The sequence below is a fragment of the Mastigoproctus giganteus genome, chromosome 10 (assembly GCF_048544385.1).
Source record: "Mastigoproctus giganteus isolate SK-2022 chromosome 10, ASM4854438v1, whole genome shotgun sequence".
Taxonomy (NCBI): Eukaryota; Metazoa; Arthropoda; class Arachnida; order Uropygi; family Thelyphonidae; genus Mastigoproctus; species Mastigoproctus giganteus.
This window is the reverse complement of record NC_143584.1, coordinates 1,045,992-1,070,154: the sequence shown is the minus strand read 5'-3', so window position 1 is coordinate 1,070,154 and position 24,163 is coordinate 1,045,992. Positions and strand designations below refer to the sequence as shown.

General features: G+C 37.6%; 1 protein-coding gene across 1 annotated transcript; it reads left to right on the top strand.

Moving 5' to 3' along the window:
• Positions 1–501: 501 nt before the first annotated feature.
• On the top strand, positions 502–23,835 carry RpL13 (ribosomal protein L13). The gene is made up of 4 exons (XM_090383729.1): positions 502–603; positions 5,893–6,146; positions 20,347–20,520; positions 23,558–23,835. Exons 2-4 carry the CDS (start codon positions 5,901–5,903, stop codon positions 23,783–23,785), a joined length of 648 nt encoding a protein of 215 aa, XP_090239855.1. The 5' UTR covers positions 502–603; positions 5,893–5,900; the 3' UTR covers positions 23,786–23,835.
• The last annotated feature ends 328 nt before the right edge of the window (positions 23,836–24,163 follow it).

Below are 24,163 nucleotides of genomic sequence, written 5' to 3'. Positions count from 1 at the left end.
TGCTGATGGGATACTGCCTCTTGTTCAGAATAATTACCTGAGAGGGCATAATTCAAATTGAGGAAAGACATGTAGGATAGATGTGCGGAAATTTGCCTTTAGCCAGCGGGTAGTTGGTTGGTGGAACAGACTTCCATCCCTTGTTGTGGAGGTTGATAGCCTAAATAAATTTAAGGCTCAGCTGGACAGGTATTTCGATCGAATGGAGGGATGAAGTGGAAGGTGTTTTTTTTTTTTTTTTAGCTGATGCTGCATAAGCTTGCTTTCTTGGATCATATGCCTCTACTAATGCTTAATGCTAATGCTAGACAAACTATTGGGGAGAATAAATAGGTGAAATGGGAGGTGTATTTTTTTTTAATTTTTGGCTGTTGTTGTATAAGCTTGCTTTCTTCATCGCATCTTTTGTTACTTCTAATGCTTATTTCTTTTTGTAAGTCGGTTCCCCCTCTCTTTATTATACATTTCACGTCCCAAACTTTATATTAATAGTTATATTTAGCGCCCTCTATTCTAAATTACCTCTAAAATAACACCATCTTTTGAAACCCCTATTGGCGTATGTCGTAAATCGTTTGCGGTTACAAGGTAGAAAGAAATAAGGTAAGGTTTGCTAAATGGTAATCTCCTTAATCTTGAATTAAGATTGTTGAGTTAATCATAAATATGATACTGAGATATTAATTATGACGATCGAATATGTGTAACGGTGGTATTTTGTGGCAACCTATAATGATTCGTATGTAGTGATGTGTCAGTCATGTATGTTATTATTGGTTACATGGCTCTCAGAAAGTAATGTTTAGTTAAATTTTTACGACAGTGAATTACGGATGAATTAAAGAACGTAAGTAATGTTTCGCTGCTGATTTACACACATTTCCTAGTAAAGCTGCTCCTTTTTTACCCATTTAGTAGTTGAGGAAATTGTTATGCACGTGACTTGCTTCCACTTGGGAATGCATTTGAGCACCCAGTTAAAATTCAATTATTTTTGTAAATAATCGAAAATATAGTGATTGAAAATTTTATGCAATTTTTGGTTATATACACACAAAAAAATTCCTAGGGTAAAAAAGTTACTAGATGAAAAGTTGCTTTTACAGTTGTGAAAAAAAAAAAATGGTAGTTCGCGCAAAAAAAAAAAAAAAAAAAACTGGATGAAACTTAAATTACGTTTAAAACACAATGGATGATACAGAATTTTGCCTAATATATTAGCTTATGTATCCTAGATATTGATGCACCCATTAAAAAAGAACATCTGACTGGAAATGTGCCATTAAAAATAAGGTTAATCAACTCTGATTGGACTTTTGTGCTATATTTTCTTTCTTTGTAATTTTGACCTTTCTCTTTTCATTTCCAAATTTTGTGATGCACTGTTAATTAAACTTTGTTTTATTCATTTTGCTGAAATTTGTTTTGGTTTCTTAATGGAATTTAATATTTTCCTGTATGAAGTGTATAAATAATGGGAGGCATCACAACCTCAAAAGTCATCAATCATACTGCATGATGGAAGAGATGGGGAAGGGTTACCGGAACTTAGCTCTAGAGACTAAACATGGGTTCCACCACTTCAAGCCCCCAATAAGCAAAGTGGTGGTATTGCACCGGTTGATGAGAGTCATCTACTGCCTGGTAACATAGAGGGGCGGCATTCCTCCCTGTGGTGTGGGTGCCACATCTCAACCCCTGCTTACGTTGGTTCACACCTGGATGGTCACCCACCATGTACTTGTGCATGGAGGTTATACCCAGGATTACTAACAGTCCCACCATCGTGAAGGTGCAAGCAGAGGATTTGGCTGTCACAGACTGTCCGGACTTCGCCGAAATTGGGTCCACATGACTTGAGTGTTACCCGAATATCAGTTCCATCAGCATTTTAGACTCACAGGTAGCAAGTACAGCTTGTCTGGCCTATCTGAGAGAATGTCTGTGACAACCTCAAGGACCAAATATTCTTTTACCGTGAAATATTTGCCATTTCATAAATGTGTTCATATTTTGTAAATAGTGATTTAGGTTATATTTAAATAACATTTGTTTTCTTTAGATTTTGTAGTAAAATATACTCTTTACCATCTTCAATGTTTATCTGATTCTAATCAAAACTTGAACATTATGAAATCTCATGGACAATAATATAATTTTGTCATTATTTTGTAAATTTATTGTGTGTTTAAACACCAGTTCATATGTTAGACTGACTGGACATTAATTATTGGACTGGATATTTATTAGCTTTAATGGTTAATTCCTTTATTTATTTTTTTTGAATATGTAATAATTCTGTATATTTTTGTAATATTTTGTATCTATATAATTCCTATTGTTTCAAACAGTTGTGGTGCCTTTGTTTAACTATTTCCGGTTATCTATCTCTAAATGGTTCTCCTAGTTTTAAAGAAAATCTGACTAAACAAAATTTCCTTCAAATTGAATTCTTAATTTAACCTGCAGTAGTTTATTTCATTCAGTAGCAAATTTAAAATTGAGAAAGTTTGGCATGGAGACAATATCTGAATTTGTTTACTGCTGCCCTTGAGGAAGCTTTCAGAAGATTGGACTGGTCACAGAAAGGAGTCAATGTGAATGGAGAATATCTAAACTATTTACGATTTGCAGATGACATTGTGATCATAAGCCACAACCCCAAAGAATTAGAAGAAAACCTTAATCAGTTAGGCAGAGTTAGTAAGGATTTCATACTAAAGTATATGGCTAAAACAAAAGTAATGATGAACAAGTATGCTGCAGGAAAGGATAGAATCGTTGGAGTAGAAATTGAAAAGGTGGATTCATATATTTATCTTGGATAAGTCATTAGCTGTAACAATGATAAATGGCTGGAAGTCAAGAGAAGAATAAATTTTGGATGGATAGCATTCAGGAAATATAGTCACTTAGTGAGGAGCAATATCCCAATTTGTCTGAAACGTAAAATAGTGAACCAGTGTCTCCCCACGATGATGACTTCTAGAAGTGAAACTTGGGCACTCATCAAAAGAATGGAAGAGAAGCTGAAAACTACGTGGCAAAGAATGGAACGAATTATATTAGGAATCAGACTGTTGGATAAGAAGAGAAACACATGGATTAGGCAGCAAACACGAGTAAAGGACATTCTTATCAAAACTAGAGTGGAAATGGACTTTGGCAGAAAACAACTCAAAGACATGATGACAGATGGACTAAGAAAATAACAGAATGGTATCCAAGAGGAGCTAAAAGAAAACGTGGACAACAACGGAGATGGACAGATGAAATTCAAGAGTTTGCGGGTAGTAGATGTTATGGCCACTGCACAAAACAGAAGAGACTCCAGCAAAACAGAGTTGAATGACGTTCCAGGTGCCACTGTTCAGACTGCTATGCTATACCCTCCCCTGGTGGTTCTGTTGCCACTTCAGCCAGAGGTAAGCTGAAGTGGTGACAGAACATCCTAGAACCTGCTGGCATTCTACCTTTGGTGCTACAATAGTGTCTGGTAGACTGGACGCTATAGTATCAGAATATACAACTGCATGCAGGCTACTGGCAGTATAGCATGTGGTCTACCGGATGCTAAAAATATGATATATGAATAAATAGGAATGTGATAAAAACACAAAATTGTGTACTAAATGATTTTTTTATGAAGACTAAATATTAAATTATGTTAAATAGTATACTTTATGAATGATACACCAGCAGGTTAAATTTAAATTAATGACTTGCACTTCTTATACTTTTTAACTATATATACTTTGAATATTGTTTAAAAATGTCACAAATAAGGCACTTTTCAGCAAAAGTGATCGGGGTGAGATTGAAAAGGCTTTCTGTTAACGCCTCTGATTTTCTTTAAATACATGTTTTGGAATCCAGCCATGACCATTCAGTTGCTTCCTATCACTAAATCCACATAATTTTCTTGATGGATAAAATGGAAGTAACCTATGGTATATAGACTGGTATATGCAGGCCATTCATTGGAATGAATTACTGAACCAGGTTCACATTCCTGTTCAATGATGGGGGTGAAAGTGCCTCTGTCACGGCATTGCACATAAAAATACTGACAATCAGAGCCTTGCTTTATACCAAAACCCAAGGCCCATCAATTCTTGGTCTATAGTTACTGTTGTTTTGTACAACTGCATTATTACTATCCTTGGAGAGAGGAGCTTGGTCACCATTTAGCATTTTCCCGTGATTATATTTCTGTCAACCAGCCAATCTTGTTTTGTCAATTTGAAGGGTTAAGCTCTGTGCATTGTGAGAAACAGTGGCTTCATACACTTCTGCACATGTTATACCAGTCAGTTATAGTATTGTAAGACTTTCCCGTTACTGCTATTTCCAGTATGAAAAAGAACACTAGTTCTAAAGTTTTGCACTAACTTTGATTGCAGGGAATTTGTTGTTCGTGTCCGTTTACTGGAAGCTTGCATTGACTTTCTGGACAGAATGCGAAGTTTGCCACCCTTTATGCAGACAACGAAGTATAGGCCTATATTCTCCACCTCCATCACTTTTTTTTCTTGCATGATTCTACCACACTGATGATAAGGCCCTACATCTTAGGGTTCGTCCAGAAGATGGTATTTACGCAGAAATGCAACCGCAGTGTCTTCTGTCAAAATGACTCTTCTGTAGAAATCTTCCAACAGCATTGCCGAGGGTAAAATTTTTAGACTTCTATTCTCAAACTTCAGGAGGATGCTAATGTTTGTCTTCATTGATCCTCCTTTTATAATGTCAGTTAGTGTACTGGTTAGGTTCAGGGATTAAAAGGATTAGTATGATTAATTGGTCAGCGATTTCCTTCCCTCCCAGTTTTGTGTTTTTATTAAAAATCATTTAACACATGATTTTGTTTTTATCGCATTCATATATCATAAACTGCATGCTGTAGTGCCGGGCTGCCGTGTTTGTGTAATTGGGTATCCAGTTTTCTCTCTGACTGCTCACTGTAGGTGCTGGTAGATGGCTCTGTCAGCTTTTCCACCAATGTAGGTGTTCCTCAAGGTTCAGTTTCTTTCTTCCACTCTTTTCCTCTCGTATATTAATGTCCTTTCATTGACCAGAAATCCTATGCATGATTTTGATGATGATCGTTGCATTGCACCTTCCAGTTTGAGAAATCTTGCCATGCACAAACAGCTTAAATTTTTTGAATATCCACCACTAGTTCCTTAAATGCTGATCTCCGGGTAATTGTCTAGTCGGGCAAAAATAACTTAGTTGATTCAAATCCTTCTAGAAGTCAGTCCTCTCATATATCAAGGAAAGGGGGGAGGTTGCAAATATGAAGCAAACTCAGTGTGAATTGATTTTTTAGAGCATTTCATATTTATCATTTATGCTTACAATTGTAATAGCTGATTCCTCCCCCCAAATGTAACAAACCAGATTTGCATAAAGACTTTCCATAGTACTTGTTTGGTTTTTTGTTTTTTTTTTTATTAACCATCTCTCTTAATTTTGGCAATAGCATCTCGTTTGACAATATTATTGCCTTGTTCTTCTAAGTGGTGAGTGTATTGTACAGTCTATGCCATTAGTAACCAGTATTCATCACAAATGGAATTAATGTGAATATTACTGTAATAACACATGCATATTACCAGCAGTGAACATTGTTGATCCCAAATATTACCCTTGAAAGAATCTAATTATCCCATCCAGTGATATTGAAATACAAAAAGGATACCTATTAAAGTATCCAATTCCATAATTGAGAGGTTTAACGTTTAATTTCTAATACTCTTCTGGCTGGGATCCAAGCATGAGGTGTACATATAGAAAGTTATATTTGGGAGGGATCGGAATAATTTTCTGATCCATTGATACCTTTATTACTGTATTATTTATTCATTTTTATTTATTGGTCACTTTTAGTCACTGGGATGGCACCAAAACGAAACAACATGGTGCCCAATGGGCACTTTCACAAGGACTGGCAGAGGTATGTTAAGACATGGTTTAATCAACCAATGCGCAAGAAAAGGCGCCATATGAAGAGGATAAAGAAGGCTCATTTCATTGCACCCATGCCCGTTGGTGGCCCCGTTCGTCCCATTGTCCGTTGTCCCACATTTCGATACAACACTAAAGTGCGATTAGGCAGGGGCTTCAGTTTGGAAGAACTTAAGGTGATGTTAAATTTATTTAATATTTTTATCATTGTTTTCTTTAATTTAGTTTAATTTTTCTAGTAATGTATTTCTTTATCAGATTATTTTATAACATTCTTATAGAAAGGGTATTTTGTAGCTATTACATTTGTTTGTGCATTCTGTTTGTTCCTCAGTTATAAACAAATGTAATTTGTACAGGTTGAAGTGCTTATTTTCCATTTCATGAGCAGAACATACTAAACTTATAATTAGGAGTCTCCAAGACATGTGATGCTAGGGGTGACATCTTTGTGGTAAAAAAAATATGCAATTACACAGAGGCCTTGCTTGATATTGAGTCATCTCTGTAAAATCTAATGTTAACTGAATTTATGCTTACATTTATTCCTATGCATGATTTTGATGATGATCATTGCATTGCACCTTCCAGTTTGAAAAAATCAAATCGTGAATACTGTGTTGCAAGAATTACATTGTCTGTCAATAAGTAAAAAGGCCCCCTATTTAAAGAGTGCTCATGGAGGTAGTGAACATCAATTTAACCCCTCTATCATACCTGTACTTAAGACGTGGCATTTAGTGATTTTTGGGAAAGGTGGCTCAGCTTAGTTCAAAAGTAGCAGTCAGTGGGGGGGGGGGTCTAACGGTAGGAGATGAAAAGGTTCCGTGGTAAGGGAAACAAAAGTTGGTGTTAGTAATGTATGAGAAGAATAAGTTTAAAAAATAATATAGTGATTGGGTCTATACAAATTAGTTAGGCAGAGATATGCAAATAAGAGGGAATTAGTAGGGTTTTCATGTGGAAAAACACCCCTCTCATAAGTTCAATTGCTGTCAACTTTTGTTTCTCAAATTGTAAGTTGTATTTTTAAAATACAGTATAAATTTAAAGAAAAGTCTGAAACTTCAAAAAAACAGCAGAAGTTTACTATAGAAGAAAATATTGTTGCACTTGTCAGAATCAAATCTAGAATCCAGCAAATTCAAGTGGCTAGAGACCTTGGAGTGAATGAATCTAGAGTGTGTGTGTGTGTGTGGATGGAAGAAAGAGGAGAAACTTTGTGATGCAGCCAAGTCTATGGAAACAAGCAATGGGCTGCAATGAAAATGCCTGCCTCAAAATGAACAATTAGATCAAGTTGTGTTTCAGTGGTTTGTTAAATAATAATCTGAAGGCACACCTCTATCTGGACCCCATCTTGCAGACCCAAGCTAAAAAATGACCTTGGAAATGAATCCACAGCATTCACTGCAAGTAATGGATAGTTAACACGTTTTAAAAAGTGGCGTGGCGCACTATGGCCACATTAAATTTTTTCCATTTATAATATTAATACATGCAGTTTACATACGTTCATATATATACAAAATTTACATAGATTTATATACAGTTATATATACACATTTCCATTCACATCATCCAGGGAATGTGTGTTTGTGTATCATGGTGGCTCCAAGGCAGTAGCCCATCTCCACCTTTGTTCTCTGTGATGCCATAGAAACTCTAGGCCACTTCGCCACCAGGGAGCAGCTAACACCTGGTGCCTGTCCCCAGGCACAATGAAACCGGCCTGGGTACTATCCTATATGTGCTTATGTAACGGAAAGGAGTTTTGCTTCCGTAAAGGTGACTACAGTGGTCTCAGACAGTTTTTAAATTCTGTACAATGGAACCAACTGATGTTACCAACGGCAAATTCTAAGTGGGAAGCATTCAAGGAATTATTTGTGGAAGCTACTAGACATTTCATACCTGTTAAGAAATATTGTTCAAGGTTTAGGCCTAAATTGTCAAATGAACTAATCGGACTTGTGGCTGAGAAGAAAAATGCAAGTGATGCATATAAATTATTAGCCGACACAGATGCCTATGGCAGATATAAGCTAGTCTGTAATCAAGTCACAAAGGAGATTAGGCAAGCGAAGGCAGATTACGAGAAATCCTTGGCAAGGCATGCGAAGGAAAACAGGAAAGATTTCTTTACTTATATAAACTCTAAAAGGAAAGGGATTAATCAGATTGGTTCTGCTCAGGTAGCAAACAAACCGAATGAGTATTTTGCATCTACATTCACACATGAGGAGTTATTAAGGAAGGAAAATGCTAGAAGGTTATCAAATTGTAGCAGGGTGTTTAATGATTTTGTAATAACTGAGAGCAAAGTGGAGGAGAAATTGTTGAAGTTAAAACATAAAGGCAGCTGGGGTGGATGGGATCTAACCAGTTACATTAAAGGAGGTGGCAAGGGAACTAAGCAACCCCTTAGCCATAATTATGAGAGCATTATTGGACTCGGGGAAGGTCCCCATGGACTGGAGATGTGCACATTTTTCCCTAATTCACAAAGGGGAATTGAAGGGTGACACGAGTAATTACAAACTGGTTAGTTTAAGAAGGTGCATTGCAGGATCATCTAGACAAGACTGCAGCAATAAATAGACACAGCATGGGTTTGTTAAGGGAAAGTCTTGTATGAAAAATTTGATGGGATACTGTTATTTGGTTACGAAGGAACTGAATGCAAAAAATAATTTTGATTTCATATACTTGGATTTTAGGAAGGCTTTTGACACTGTTGTGCATAGAAGACTACTGTACAAATTGGGGCAGAATGCTTTTAAGGGTAAGTTGCTACAGTGGATAAAAGGATGGTTGGGTGGGAGAAGACAGAGGGTGGTAATCAACGGATGCTGCTCTTTGTGTACTAATGTTATTAGCCTAGTTCCACAGGGTTCAGTGTTGGGCCCACTGTTGTTTTGTATATTTATCAATGATATTGATGAAGGTATATATATCAGGCTTAGTGTCGAAGCTTGCAGTGATACAAAGGTTGGCAGTGTTGTTAATGACAGTAATGGCAGTGTGCTACTGCAACAGGATCTAGAAAATTTGGGCAGATGGGCTGAGAAGTGGCGACTGAAATTTAACATTGACAAATGCAAAGTACTGCATATGGGTAGAAGTAACCCCAGAGAAACGTAACAACTGTGTGGTACTACACTTATTTGTAGACCTGGGTGTAATTGTGCAGTCAGATATGAAGTTTTCTGATCAATGCAGACAGGCTGCAAGAGCAGATCATGGGATTTTTCAATGATATACAGGAATTTTGCTAGTAGGGAAAAGGAGGAGATTATCCCTTTGTATAAGGCAATGGTCGTGCCATGCCTTTAGTACTGCATACAGGTGGAGGCCTCATTTTAGGAAGGATGATGATTTGTTTGAGCGTGTGTAGAGAAGGGCAACACGATTGGTGAGGGGAATGAAAGGATCATCTTACCAAGAGAAGCTTAAGTTCTGCAAATTGCAGCAGCTGGAGACCAAGCACCTGCAAGGTGATCTGATTGAGGTGTATAAGGCCTTTAGTGGGTTGAGCGTGCTGAAATCTAATGGGATTCTTCCATTGCTCAGATTACAAACATAGGGAGGCATAAACTCAAATTGAGGAAAGACAGTTGTAGAATAATGTGTAAAAATTTGCCTTTAGCCAGCAGTTGGAACAAACTTCCATCTGTTGTGGAAGTTGATAGCTTAAATAAATTCAAGGAGTAACTGGACAAACATTTAGAGGGAATGGTTGTGTGAATTATTATTTTTTTTATTATTTTTTTTTTTAGCTGATGCTACATAAGTTCATATGCTTGCTTTCTTTCATCACGTATCTATTACTATTATGTGCACAAAATCCTGTGCCCATCAGAGGTAGTGCAATACTGGTGGGTGCACAGATGCTACTGCACCTAATAAATCCCCAAACAAACAACAAGCAGCATGGAATAACCAAAATTGTGGCAGGTGAGATATGTTCAGCTGATAATGAAGCTGCATGCTCTTACCCTGCCTAGTTTCAGAAAATAATTGAAGATTGTGGCTGTGCTGCAGAAAAGTTACCCAATTTCACTTTGGCTTGTAAGAATGACGCTCCAAGAACACAAGGCTCCAAGCAAATGAAAGACAGAGTAACTGTACTTCCATCATGTGAACAGGCCTCTATGCCATTTGCCTGTGACTTTAGCAAAAATGCATGGGTGACTTCCAATATTTTTGAAAACTGGTTTCATAAGCAATTTGTACATGATGTACCTAAACACTTACAGCAATGTGCTAGATACGAAAGCTCTCTTACTGCTGGGTAACTGCCCTATCCATCTTCCTGCCAATAAACCTGATAAGCAGAGATGGTAATATCCGAGTGAGCTACTTACTGAAAAACACCACATCAAAGGTACAGCCTCTGGATCAAGGGATTATATCAACATTTAAAATGAACTTCCGCAAGATGTTGATACAGCGAATAATCACTAGTGAGGATTCTGTTACTTCGTTTTTTAAGAAACCAAACTTAAAGGAAGTTTTTTACATTGGTGGCAAAGTGGGAAACTGTAATGAAAAGGTGTATATTAAAATGTTGGAGAAAGATATTGGGTGCAAGTCTGAACCTGGATAACTCCCAAGTAGCCAGTGACAACGATGCAGAGAATGATTTTGAGACTTTATACAGGGTGTCTCAAAAATATTGGTACAAACGTTTAGGGTAGGTAGGTAGGTAACATCTAAAGGAATGTGAATCACTTAGGAACCCATAACCGGAAACATCACCGTAAGTCAGGCAGCGCTGTTCATCAGTTCGCGAGAGGGAAAATTTCAATGTTTTGCTCACGGATGAGGCTTATTTCACTCAGGAAGGCTTATTCAATCAGCACAATGGTCATGTGTGGGCTCACGACAACCCACACGGTGTGCATCCCCATGCAGCACAACATTGCTTCACAATAAATGTGTCGGCAGGTATGGTCGGCGACTGCTTAGTCGGCCCAAACCTGTTACCATCCTGCATGAACTCCACTAAATATCGGATCTTTCTTGAACAAGTTCTACCAGGGTTACTTGACGATGTTCCAGCAAATGTGAGACGCAACATTTGGTTTCAACATGACGGGGTGCCTGCCCATTATGGAAGGTGTGTTTGTGACCATTTGAACAGGTGTTTTGGGCGTCGATGGATTGGCTGTGGTGGACCCATTGCCTGGCCCCCACACTCACCTGATTTATCGAGCCTTGATTTCTTTCTGTGGGGGAGCCCTCAAATCTATCGTGTATAAATCGCCTGTGGAGACGGAAATGGATCTCGTGGCGAGACTCGTCTACGCTGCTGCTACTGTCAAAGAAACTCCGGGTGTGTTCGACCATGTCCGCCAATCCATGCTGCGTCGGTATCACGCATGCATCGCGTCTCATGGTGGAACCTTCGAACATCTGTTGTAACATCATGAAATGCATCCATCTCGTACTCCATTGTTAATATTATGTCAAATAAATGTTTGCCACTAATTAGTCTTGTCATTTCTGCTTCTTGTGCCTCTGCTACTACTTTCCCGTGACGTTTCCGGTTATGGGTTCCTATGCGATTCACATTCCTTCAGGTGTTACCTACCTCCCCTAAACGTTTGTACCAATATTTTTGAGACACCCTGTAGAGGAAGATGACCCTGCCTGCTGACTAGTTATTAGAATGGTACACTAATGAAGGCCTGACAGAAGATGACGTGGCCAATGCCAAGTGAGTACTGGCACAGTTCGTTGATTGAGAAAGAGGAACCTCAGTAAAACTTTAGGTAGATGGGAACAACTGTCCTACATATGAGCACATGACTGACTCTGAAATAATCGAAAACGTTACTGGCAAAAGTCATGATCCAGATACAACAGAAGATGAGGAGCTAGAGCCACTGCCTAAGATCACAGAGGCACTTGCTGGTTTGCAAACTGGACTTAAATTTCTTGAAACAGAAAAGGCAGATTCCCTTTCAATTTTACAGTTAAAATTCCTTATTGACATTGTAAAAAAGAATGATGAAACAGTTAACCCTTGATTGTTTTTTATACAATGAAAGACTTGAAAGTAACAACTAAAAGGTGCAAAGGTTTGTTCGCTATTCTCTACTTAGTAGTTGAAAAAATATGGAGTGCAGTATGTTTTCCTTTTTCGACTGTTTGCTAATTTCAAAACACGAACGTCAGTACGACGAGGTGGAAAAGCAGTTTTGGAGAATATTGATTTGTTTTTATGACAAAAGTGTGTTTATGTATATGTAACATGAATATTGTTTTTTTTAAATACTTTATTGTACAGTGCATCAATAAAAGATTGAAACAATGCAATTGTCTCACAAAAACAGATGATCAAAATTGATAGTACATTGTCATCACCATCAGCAGTTTTCAATGCACTGCAGGATGAAGGCCTCCAGCAACTTTCCAGTTCCATCTGTTTTGTGCAGTGGCCATCCATTTACTACCTATGAACTCTTTTCGTCTGTCCATCTCCATTGTCTTCCAGGTTTTCTTTTAGCTCCTCTTGGATAATATTCTGTTATTTTCTTAGTCTGTCATTGTGTTTGAGCTATGTGTCCTGCCCAAGTCCATTTCAGTTCTTTAATTTTGATAAGAATGTCCTTTATTTGTGTTTCACTTCCATAAGTCATCTTGGGGAGTATACATTGGTTCATTATTTAACGTTTCAGACAAATTGGGATATTGCTCCTCAGTATGTGACTATATTTCCTGAATGGTATCTATCCAAGATTTATTCTTCTCTTGACTTTCAGCCATTTATCATTGTTACAACGAATGACTTGTCCAAGATAAATATATAAATCCACCTATTCAATTTCTACTCCAACGATTCTATCCCTTCCTGCAGCATACCTGTTCATCATTACCTTTGTTTTAGCCATATTCATCTTTAGTATGATATCCTTACTAACTGCATAACTGATTAAGATTTTCCTCTAATTCTTTGGGATCATGGCTTATGACCACAATGTCATCTGCAAATTGTAAATGGTTTAGATACTCTCCATTCACATTAACTCCTTTCTGTGACTAATCTAATCTTCTGAACGCTTCGAGTGCAGCAGTAAACAACTTTGGAGATATTGTGTCTCCATGTCAAACTCATTTCTCAATTTTAAATATGCTGTCTTTGTCTAGTCTAATAAAGGAGGTAGTGTTCTCATATTTTCTTCAAAATCATGTGTAGGGTGACTATGCCTTGTCTTTCCAGTGCCCGAAACATTGCCTTATGCTATGTGGAGTCAAATGCCTTTTCATAATCCACAAATGCCAGGCATAATGGTGTTTTATATCCATTTGCTTTCTCCATTAGCTGTGACATTACGTGAAGGTGAGATCTATAGTTGAGAATCCTATACTAAAGCCAGCTTGCACTTTCGGTTGATTCTCATCAAGTATTCTTTCTAATCTGTTAGTAATGATCCTTGAGAACAACTTGTAGGTGTGGGATAACAAGCTAATTGGTCTATAGTTTCTAAATTATCTCCTTTCTTATGCAGCAAAATTATGATTGCATTATTCCACTCCTTAGGTGTCACGCCTTTCCTAATGTATTTTGTGAAGTCTTGCCAGTTTCTGTTATGTCACTTCCTTCCAATTTTAACAACTCTGTGGTAACTTCACCTTCAAATGGGGCTTTTTGATTCTTTATTTTCTTCAATGCATGTTCTACCTCATCAGGAAGGATATCTAGTATGTCGTACATGTTGCTAATTTGTGATCCATCTTCCCCATTACTGGCATCATTCCCTTGCTCCTTATATAATTCTTTGTAGTAGTCTTCTGCTATTTTTTTTGAATTATACCTTCTCTGCTATTTATAAGTTTCAGTATCTTTCTGTATTACTGCTCATGACTGCTATTTAAGTCCTCATGACTGCTATTTAAGTCCTTTGTTTTCCCTTAATGCTTGTTCTGCTTTTCTTGTGTTAAATCTTTTGATCTCTCTGAGTCTCTTTCTAATGGTTTTGCATAACTCAGAATACTAAATTTTGTCCTTGTCAATGTTTATCTTGCTCTTCATTTGTCTTTTTTGGTTCATCATGACAAGTGTTTCTTCACTAATTTTTTTCCTTTGGATTTTTTTTTTTTTTTTTTTTTTTTTTTTTTATCTATAGGTTTCCCTGGCTTTATCACTTTCAGAAAGTTCTTTCTTTGTTGATATCTTGGTCCTGAAAGGTCTGCAGAAGCTTAAACTTGTTAAGTTCCAGTACATACTGCTTTTTCTTCCCTTCTGTTATCTCAAAGACATTTGTATTATTTACTCGAGTCAGTTTTTCCTTTCTTTTCTTATATCTTCTGTTAGTGAGGATGAAGTCGATTTCATTAGTTGTTAATCCATTTGGACTCTTCCATGTCCATTTTCTGTTCACCATTTTATTGAAAAAAGTGTTCATTACTGACATTCCCTGAGATTCTGAAAATTCCACAAGTCTTTCATTTCTTTCACCAATTCCAAAATTTCCTATAGTTCCCTTTCTGTGCTGTTTTGTCCCTTTCCAATCTTAGTATTGAAGTACCCCACCATAATAAAGGTGTAGTGAGTTTTCTGTTCATCTAGAAGTCTCTCAATTTCAGTGTACATTTCTTCAAGTTCTTCATCATCGCGTGGCTCGATGTTGGTGCATAAATCATTATAACCTTCAGTTTGTACCTGTTTAGAATTCCTGAGATAGTACGTTTGAAGTTTGAATTCCAAAAAAAGACTAGAATTTGTTAATGTGATCCTGTTTATATCATGATGTGATTCTTGGGATCCAGCATCACGTAATAGTGGGTTTCACCTGTATTATTATTTATTTTTTCCAAGTTAAAGTACTGTGAAATTTTACATCTAGTATTGAGATATGAACTTTTTGAAAATTTCACTGAAAATAAAAATTTTTAAAATTTAACTACTTCAAAGTGACTGCATTGAGTTTTTTTGCTTTGGCCGTTGTAAATTATATTACCACAGGAACCTTTCCTATGTTTTCACAATGTAGTGTGTTCATTAGTGTATATAAAAAGCCAATTTTTTAATCAGTGTCTGGATATGTTAATGAGAGTGCTGCGGCTCAGAGGAGAACTGAGGGGGGGGGGGCAGTTGCCCTCCGAATCACAGCCTTTTAAAATGCACTGCTTGCATGATGTTTGTGGATAAATCGGGTACGGGACATGATATTGCCGTGGGGGGTGTCTTTGTGTGTGCACGTGATGCAAGGAGTGTAACGAAATCAGGCTACAACTCAGCGTTGTTATGGGCCTATATGAGAGCTTGAAGGACAGGGTGGATGCCCTCGAATGATCTAAAGTGAGGGCCCATCAAGCTCTCGGCAGCCGACATCAACGCCAGACCTAGCACTTGGTCATCACGCATAGCGGCAACCCCCAAGGCAGAACGTGCCAGTCCCACAGGAACTAGTAGTTGTTGGTGACTATTTTCAGGGAAACGGGGAACATGCTTTGTTAAAAGGATAGGTGGAACAGGACCAGGGGATGTCTGCCAGGGGCAAAGGTTGATGATGTAGAGCGGATATCATCTTTTAAGGGCACAAAAGGTGATATAGTTGTACACGTTGGCACTAATGATATTAAGAGTAGGAGACTGGCAGAATTACTTAACAAGTATAGGTCACTGTTGAAAAAAAAGTTGTGAATTAGGGTTGAATTTGAAAGTGTCTCCAATTCTCCCAAGACACAATAGGAGGGAGTATATGATGAGAGCCTTGTCGATCAATTCGGCCCTGGAAAGATTGTGCAAGGCCCAAGGGGTAGAGTTTTTTTTTTTTTTTTTTTTTTTCAGCCTGGTCTGTACTTGTTAACAGAAGGGCTGCTTCTACAGGGATGGGATACACTTAAATAGAAATGGTGCAAGAATATTTGCTGATGCTATCGAGGCAGTGTTAGGTGGGATGGAAGACCGCTAGCTTGGGGGGATACAAGGACTAATAGATTAACAGTAGCCACTGGCAGAGGTGAAAGTGATTCTTGCACTGCTTCTATTGGAATGAGCAGATGCCTGGAAAACATGCAGGATATTTCAGAGACTGCTGGGAGTCATTGCGGTACAAGTAAACACTTGGGTTGTGTTAGGGTAGCTAAGAAAAAGAACAGGTGCATGTATACAATGCTAGGAGTTTTGTAAATAAATTTGATGAATTTGAGGTATTGCTCAAAGCATCAAAGGCGAATATCGTTGGGATATCAGAGACGTGGTGTCACACAGATATAAGGAATGCAGAACTGGAATTTGGGGAGTACAACGTCTACAGGGAGGAGGGGTTATGCTATTAGTTAAGAAACACATAAAATCCAAGGAAGTGAAGCCAGTCAACATCGCTGGACAGTGCAGTGTCGAGTCAGTTTGGTGTGACATAAGCATTGGGAGATCAAAATTAAGAGGAGTGTGCTATAGGCCTAATGACTGATGAGTATAATAAGAAACTGTACAGGGAAATAGTGGGCCAGTAAATCAGAGTCTTATAATGGGGGATTTTAATTTCCCAGATATCGACTGGAATTTGTAGGTTGGTCACTCGTACACTAGCCAGGCTTTTGTGGATTTATTGATGATTGTTTTCTACATCAGCATGTTCGGGAGGCAACTAGAGGGAGTAATACTCTTGATTTGTTTATCAGTAGTGATTCTTCATGCATTAAGAATCTGCAGATAGAGGAACCACTAGGTGGCAGTGATCACAGTGTTCTGAAGTGGGATTTACTCAAAGGTAACTACCATTGGGGGTAGTAGTAGTAGTAGTGGCATGTGTTGCAAGAAAGCAAGTGTATGAGCTTATGCAGCATCAGCCAAAAAAAAAAAAAAAATCACACCATTCAATCCAAATGCTTGTCCAGTTCTTCCTTAAATTTATTCAACCTATCAACTTCCACAACGACAGATGGAAGTTTGTTCCAGCAATTAATCATCCGCTGGCTAAAGGCAAATTTCCGCACATCTATTCTACATCTGTCCTTTCTTAATTCGGATTTATGCCCCCTTGGATTCGTAATCTGAACAAGTGGAAGGATCCCATCAGAATTCAGCTTGCTCAACCCATTCAAGGCTTTATACACCTCTATCAGGTCACCGTGCAGGTGCCTAGTCTCCCGCCACTGCAATTTGCAGAACTTAAGCCTCTCTTGGTAAGATGATCCCTTCATTCCGCTCACCAATCTTGTTGCCCTTCTCTGCACACACTCAAGCAAATCTACATCCTTCCTAAAATGAGGCCTCCAGACCTGTTCGCAGTACTCAAGGTGTGGCCTGACCATTGCCTTATGCAGAGGGACAATCAACTCGTTTTCCCTGCTAGCAGAATTCCTATATATCATTGACAAAACCCCATTACCTGCCCTGGCAACCTATCTGCATTGCTCAGAAAACTTCATATCTGACTGCACAATTACTTCCAGGTCTTTTTCATTTTCTACCACCTTAAGTGTAGTACCACACAGTTGGTACTTTTCTCTCGGGTTTCTTCTACCCATATGCAGTTCTTTGCATTTGTCAAGGTTAAAATTCAGTTGCCACTTCTTAGCCCATCTACCCAAATTATCTAGATCCTGTTGCAGTAGCACACTGCCATTACTGTCATTAACAACCCTGCCAACCTTTATATCATCTGCAAACTTCGATACTGTCTGATATACCTTCATCAGTGTCATTGATAAATATACAAAACAAAAGTGAACCCAACACCGAACCCTCTGAGTCGCTTGATAATTTATATGCGTCCCATGCATTTTTCATTAGTTCATTTGATAACCATTTAGTCTCATTAGTTCATTTGATAACCATTTAGGCCTAAACCTTGAACAATATTTCTTAATAGGTATGAAACTTTTAGTAGCATCCACGATTAATTCCTTGAATGCTTCCCACTTAGAATTTACTGTTGGTAACGTCGTCAGTTGATCCCACTTTACTGAATTGAAAAACTTTCTGAGACCACTCTTTGGCAAGGGATGCAAAGAAAAACAGCAAAGAGTTCTTTACTTATGTAAACTCTAGAAGGAAGGGGGATGAATCAGATTGGTCTACTTGATATCGATGGTTCAACTTTTGATGATCCTGCTCAGGTAGCTAACAAACTAAATGAATATTTTGCATCGACATTCACACATGAGGAGTTATTCAGCATGGGGAATGCCAGAGGTGTATTAAACTCTGGCAGTAAGCTAGATAATCTTGTAATAACTGAGAGTAAAGTGGAGGAGAAATTGTTGAAGATAAACACAAGAAAGGCACCTGGGGTGGATGGGAGCTATCCAGTTATATTAAAGGAGGCAGCAAAGGAAGTAAGCAAACCCTTAGCCATAATTATGAGAGCTTCCTTGGACTCAGGGGAGGTACCCATGGACTGGAGATGAGCAAATGTAACCCCAATTCACAAAGGAGGATCAAAGGCTGACACAAGTAATTATAGACCTGTGAGTTTAACTTCTGTTCCACGAAAATTAATGGAGGCACTGGTTAAAGAAGCACTGCAGGATCATCTAGACAAGACTTCAGTTATAGCTCGGACACAGCATAGTTTTGTTAAGGGGAAGTATTGCCTGACCAATTTGATTGAATACTATGATGCAGTCACAAAACAACTGGATGCAAGGAATCACTTTGATATTATATACTTGGATCTCAGAAATGCTTTTGATACTGTTGCACATGGAAGACTGCTGCACAAATTGGAGCAGTGTGGCATTGTAGGCAAATTGCTGCTATGGATAAAGAGGTGGTTGAGGGGGAGAAGACAGAGAGGGGTAATCAATGGACACTGCTCATCGTGGTCTAATGTTATTAGTGGAGTCCCTCAGGGTTAAGTGTCCATTGTTGTTTTCTGTATTTATAAATAATATTGATGATGGTATATCAAGCGTAATGTCCAAGTTTGCAGATGATACAAAGGTTGGCAGGGTTGTTAAGGACACTACTGACGCAACAGGATCTGGAAAGGTCGAGCAGATGGGCTGAGAGGTGGCAAATGAAATTTAACATTGACAAATGCAAAGTACTACATATGGGAAACAGCAATCCCAGAGCAACGTATCAAGTCTGTGGCACTACACTGACAGTGGTAGAGAATGAAATGGACCTGGGGGTAGTTGTGCAGGCAGATATGAAGTTTTCTGAGCCGTGCAGATGGGCTGCAAGAGTAGCTCATGGTGTATTGTTGATGATATATAGGAATTTTTCTAGCAGGGATAAGGAGGTGATTATTCCCTTGTATAAGGCAATGGTCAGGCCACACCTAGAGTACTGTATACCGGTCTGGAGGCCTGATTTCAAGAAGGATGTAGAGATGCTGGAACGAGTACAGAGAAGGGCAACAAGATTGGTGAATGGAACAAAGGGGTGCTCTTACGAAGAAAGGCTTAAGTTTTGCAAATTGCAGTGTCTGGAGACTAGGTACCAGCAAGGTGATCTAATAGAGGTGTATAAAGCCTTGAATGGTTTGAGCATGCTCAATGCTGATGGGATTCTGCCTCTTGCTCAGAATAATCACCTGAGAGGGCATAAATTCAAATTGAGGAAAGACAGATGTAGGATAGATGTGCAGAAGTTTGCCTTTAGCCAGCATGTAGTTGATTGGTGGAACAGGCTTCCATCTTTTGTTGTGGAAGTTGATAGCCTAAATAAATTTAAGGCTCAGCTCGCTGGACAGGTATTTCGAACAAACGGAGGGGTGAAGTGGAAGTTTTTTTTTTTTTTTTTTTTTTGGCTGATGCTGCATTAGCTTGCTTTCTTGCATCATATGCCTATGCTAATGTGAAGCTAGTATATTAGGGACTGCATTTTAGGCATGTGAATATACATTGTTTTTTGTTACTTATTTAAAAAATTACTTTCTATTATTTGATTAAGTTACTGGCCAGAGTACAGTTCTGTTTTTTAACTGATAGCACTGTTATATTAAAATTAATATAGAATTAACTTTGTGGTTAACTATTAAACTAACAATCCATATTCAGAAATAGTAAACAATTTTAAATATAAAAAATGAATAATTAAATTATCACAGAATATTTGAGAGTAATCTGTAAGCCTTTAAGAAATTAAAGATGGATTTACACCCCAGAGAACTTGAAGTACTTATTTTTCATTTAACGTACAGATTTTATTAATTTATTTGAATGTTGATTTTCAGTATATAAAAAGGATATAGAAGAATGACATGATAAAAAAGTGAAAATGAATATTTGATAAATGAATGGATTTTAAACAAAAAATTTCAATTGATGCAGTTCTTGCTGGGTTGAAATCATCAAGAACTGAATGAAGTTTTTATGTTTAAAATCTGATCATTCATTGCATTATTCTTCTGTATCCTTTTTATTTACTGAAAATATTAGAGATTTTTCTTTTGTTTGTTATTATAGGCTGCCGGTATTCATAAAAGAGAAGCCAAAACAATCGGGATTGCTGTTGACTACCGTAGAAGGAATAAAAGTGTTGAGTCTCTTCAACAAAATGTTCAACGGCTGAAAGAATACAAGTCCAAGTTAATTATTTTCCCACGTCGTGTGTCAAAACCAAAGAAAGGAGATGCTACGGTGGGTGCCATTTATAATTTACGTTTCAAGATTTAGTTAATTTATGTTGTAAAGTACTACAATAACTTACTGGAGGAAGTATGGCATAAGTATAAAGAATTCCTTCAATTTTATAATTGAAGGAATTATAGAGTTTGAGCAGAATATATTGGTGTGTGCTTAGAATACAGGCACATTTACTGTATGTACACCGTCCTACCATTAATATCCAGAACCAGCCTTTAGACAAAAAAAAGAGCTTTTATTGTGTCATTTAATATTTTATGTTGGAACCTTTTGCTTTTATGACGGCCTTCAATCTTTGCGGCATACTCTCAACCAGCATTTTTATAAATGTCAGGTGATATGTTCCTCCACTCAGCCTTTAACCCAGCCACCAGTTTGACCTTGTTCTTTGGGCAATCATGACAATCCAGTACATCAATATCAGCACTCTGGGCTAGCCAATCCAACTTTTCCACATGCATGTCCTCAAACCACTGTTACAACCTGAGCAGTATGGCATGCCGTGTTGTCTTGCTGATGCAAGTATGGGCCTTCCCCCAAGTGTTGCCATATTGTTGGAAGTGCATAATTGTCCAGAAAAACCTGGTATTGCACAGCATTCATGGTTTTGTCGATAACGTCTCTGGGCCCAAGCTAAACCATGAAAGGATCCCCCATACCATGACACTGCCTCCACCAAACTTCATTGTTGGGAGGATACAATCAAGAAGGAACTGTTCCCCTGGTATTTATAAGAATCAATCCATTATAAGAATCAATTTTGAATGCCTTTGTGATCTTTTTCCTAAAACATATTTCTGAAGTTCATTGCCATAAAACAAAACGCAATGTGCACTTTCCAGTTTATTCGGTTTTACTGTTAGTGAAATATATTATAAACGGGTAGTAAACTCTATCTTATTGCATTTGCAATAATCCAAATAACTGGAATTGTGTGGGTTTTTACGTTATTATGGTGAAATGTTTCCCCCTTCACTGAAATCTTCAATCATAAAAAAAAAAAACTTTACTTTTCAGAATCTTCTCTTCAGTCCTATTTACTTATTACAATGATGAAGGGAAAGTGCAAGTGCTGGCAGTGCTAGGAAATGAAACGAAACAAAATTGATTTAGAAAGGAAGATGATTAATTAAGGAGCATGAAGCAGGTCAAAGTTTGTCATCTGTTGCATGGAATTAGGTATCACTGCTTCAACAGTGAATACTATTTTAAGGGACGTGCATGTACAAAAGAACATGCCAAAGATCAGCGTTCAGGTGCTATATCGAAGATGGAAAAGCTATTAATAATATGGATGGAAAATCAGAAGCGAGTGCCCCTGAATCTAACGGCCATTCAAGCAAGAAGTATATATAAAGATAACGATGAGTATGGCAAACACCAATCCAAGTTCACGGCAAGGAACAGGTGGTTTAATAGGTTCAAGCAACACGCTGGTTTCCAAAACATTACGGTATGCAGTGAAGTTGCTAGTGCGGATTCTGCAGCTGCAGAGAAATTTTGTGGTGTTGGAAAAAACCCCTTCTAAATCTCCACAGCAGTACCGTGCTTATCAGCTGGAGTGTTAATTCTGGCAACGATGCTCAAAAGGTAAAACTTGCTGGCGTTATGCCTGTCTCCTCTCTTTCTGTAATTTTATAATTTTGTAATTTTTCCTGTGCATGAGATTAAAAAAAAATTGAATAATTCTATTTACATGTTCTTTGAACATTTCTTTTTTGCTTCTATCAAATTCGGCGTGCATAGTTGCGAGTGCAGAATTTCCCTAAGTGCTTTAGAGAAATTCCGACTTACATAAAATTCAACTTGCGTATCATTCCATGGAGCACAACCCTTGCGTTAGTCTGGGAGTGTGGCTGAGTTACATTCTGGATCAGGAACCCCCTTCCCCCAAATGTACTACTTATTATGCTACAGTAAAATTCATCCTCAAAGAATTCGCGTGTTTAAAAATTAAAAAATATATGTATATATGACATCTTAAAAATATGGTAGCTGGTTTCCTTCTCAGAGCTAAATGTTTGGTTTTGTGAGCATCCATCCAGTTTCATAAAAGTGTCTTGTACATCTGCAGTAAGTGCTCTTGGATAACTGTGATTTAAAAAAATTTAATCATCTAATTAAGCGAATTTGCTATGGAAATCATCGGAATAGACAGTTCCCTTCTGTAAGGTACAGAGGCAAGTTCTACTAATATATGTGAAATTCATGTTTTGCCATAAGTTGCTTCTTATCTTTTTATTTTTTATTATTATTTATTTTTTTAAAAATTTTATTATTTTTTTCATGTTGCTCAACACACTTGTGTTCTATCTGAAACTGCAGTATAACCAGGTGGGGTATGTTAATGTTGTACTGTATATTAAAAGCAGAATGAAACATTTTTAAGAGCTGATCTAAACAGAGGATATCTTTTTATGTCTCAGAAAGATGCTATTTGGAATCACATTCATTTGTTTGCTTGTAACTATGTGACTTTTTTTTGTGGTTGTGTTTTTTTTTTTTTTTTTTTTAACAAGCACTAATCTTTAGAAAAGGAATACTTTTAATAAAGCTTTTTACTTAATTAAGCAATTTGTTTATTCATGTAGTTATCTAAATATTTAGGAAGCTAAAGCTGTAGTGTTGTGTGAATTTTATACATATATTGCTGTAGTGGCTGAGAATAACATAGTGCTGGCATATAACATAGCATTAGTTTAGTGCTGTAGGACTAGACTGGCAGCAAAGCAAGGTGCCTCTGTAGACAGGTGGGAAGGAGCAGCAGTGCATAACACACACTTCTTGATTAGAGCGGGGTTCGAGCCCACATCACCACCAAATACGGAGGATGCGGAAAGGTCAGGGAATGACCACCACATATCCCGGAGCAATATGACCTTAGTTGCTAATGCTCCTAAAAACCAAATAACTAACTAATTTAATCCCTTAGGCTTATTGACTCTGTTTTTGAGATCATTTGTAATTAGTCTGGGCTCGAATTTTTTTTATTTTTTTATTTGTATGTAATTTTTTCCATTATTCTTTCTAGGCTGAGGAAATCAAGATGGCCACACAGTTATCAGGTATTGTCATGCCAGTATCACAACCAGTAAAACGTGAAAAGGCCCGTGTACCATCAGAAGAAGAAAAGAAATTTAGTGCTTTTATTGCTTTGCGTCAGGCACGAGCTCATGCTAGACTTTGGGGTAAAAGGCAAAAGAAGGCAAAGGAAGCAGCAGAGAGTTTAGAGGTGGCACCTAAAAAAGGTGGTGATTAGACTAGTTGGAATGTAAATTGTTTTTCTGCCAATAAATATTTGGAGAAGTGGTTTATGCTTAATTTACTTAATCTTCCAATTTATATTCATTTAGATCATTGTTTCTCAACCTTTTTTTTTTAATTATTGCTCCCCTTACGGGCTTTTTTAGACAAATTTTCTTTTTTTTTTCTTCCTAATCGTTCCCCCATGAAATTTTAAACAAGAAAATGCTTTATACTTGCTCTTTATTCAATGGAATCCTGAACCTGATGCTTCTTAGCTAAAAGTTCAGTGTTTGGTATGATGTAAGTAAGTTTAATTCTAATGTCTCCTCTTGAACATATATCAATTCTGTTTCTTTCCTTTGTTAATATTTTATTTATTGAACCAAAACCA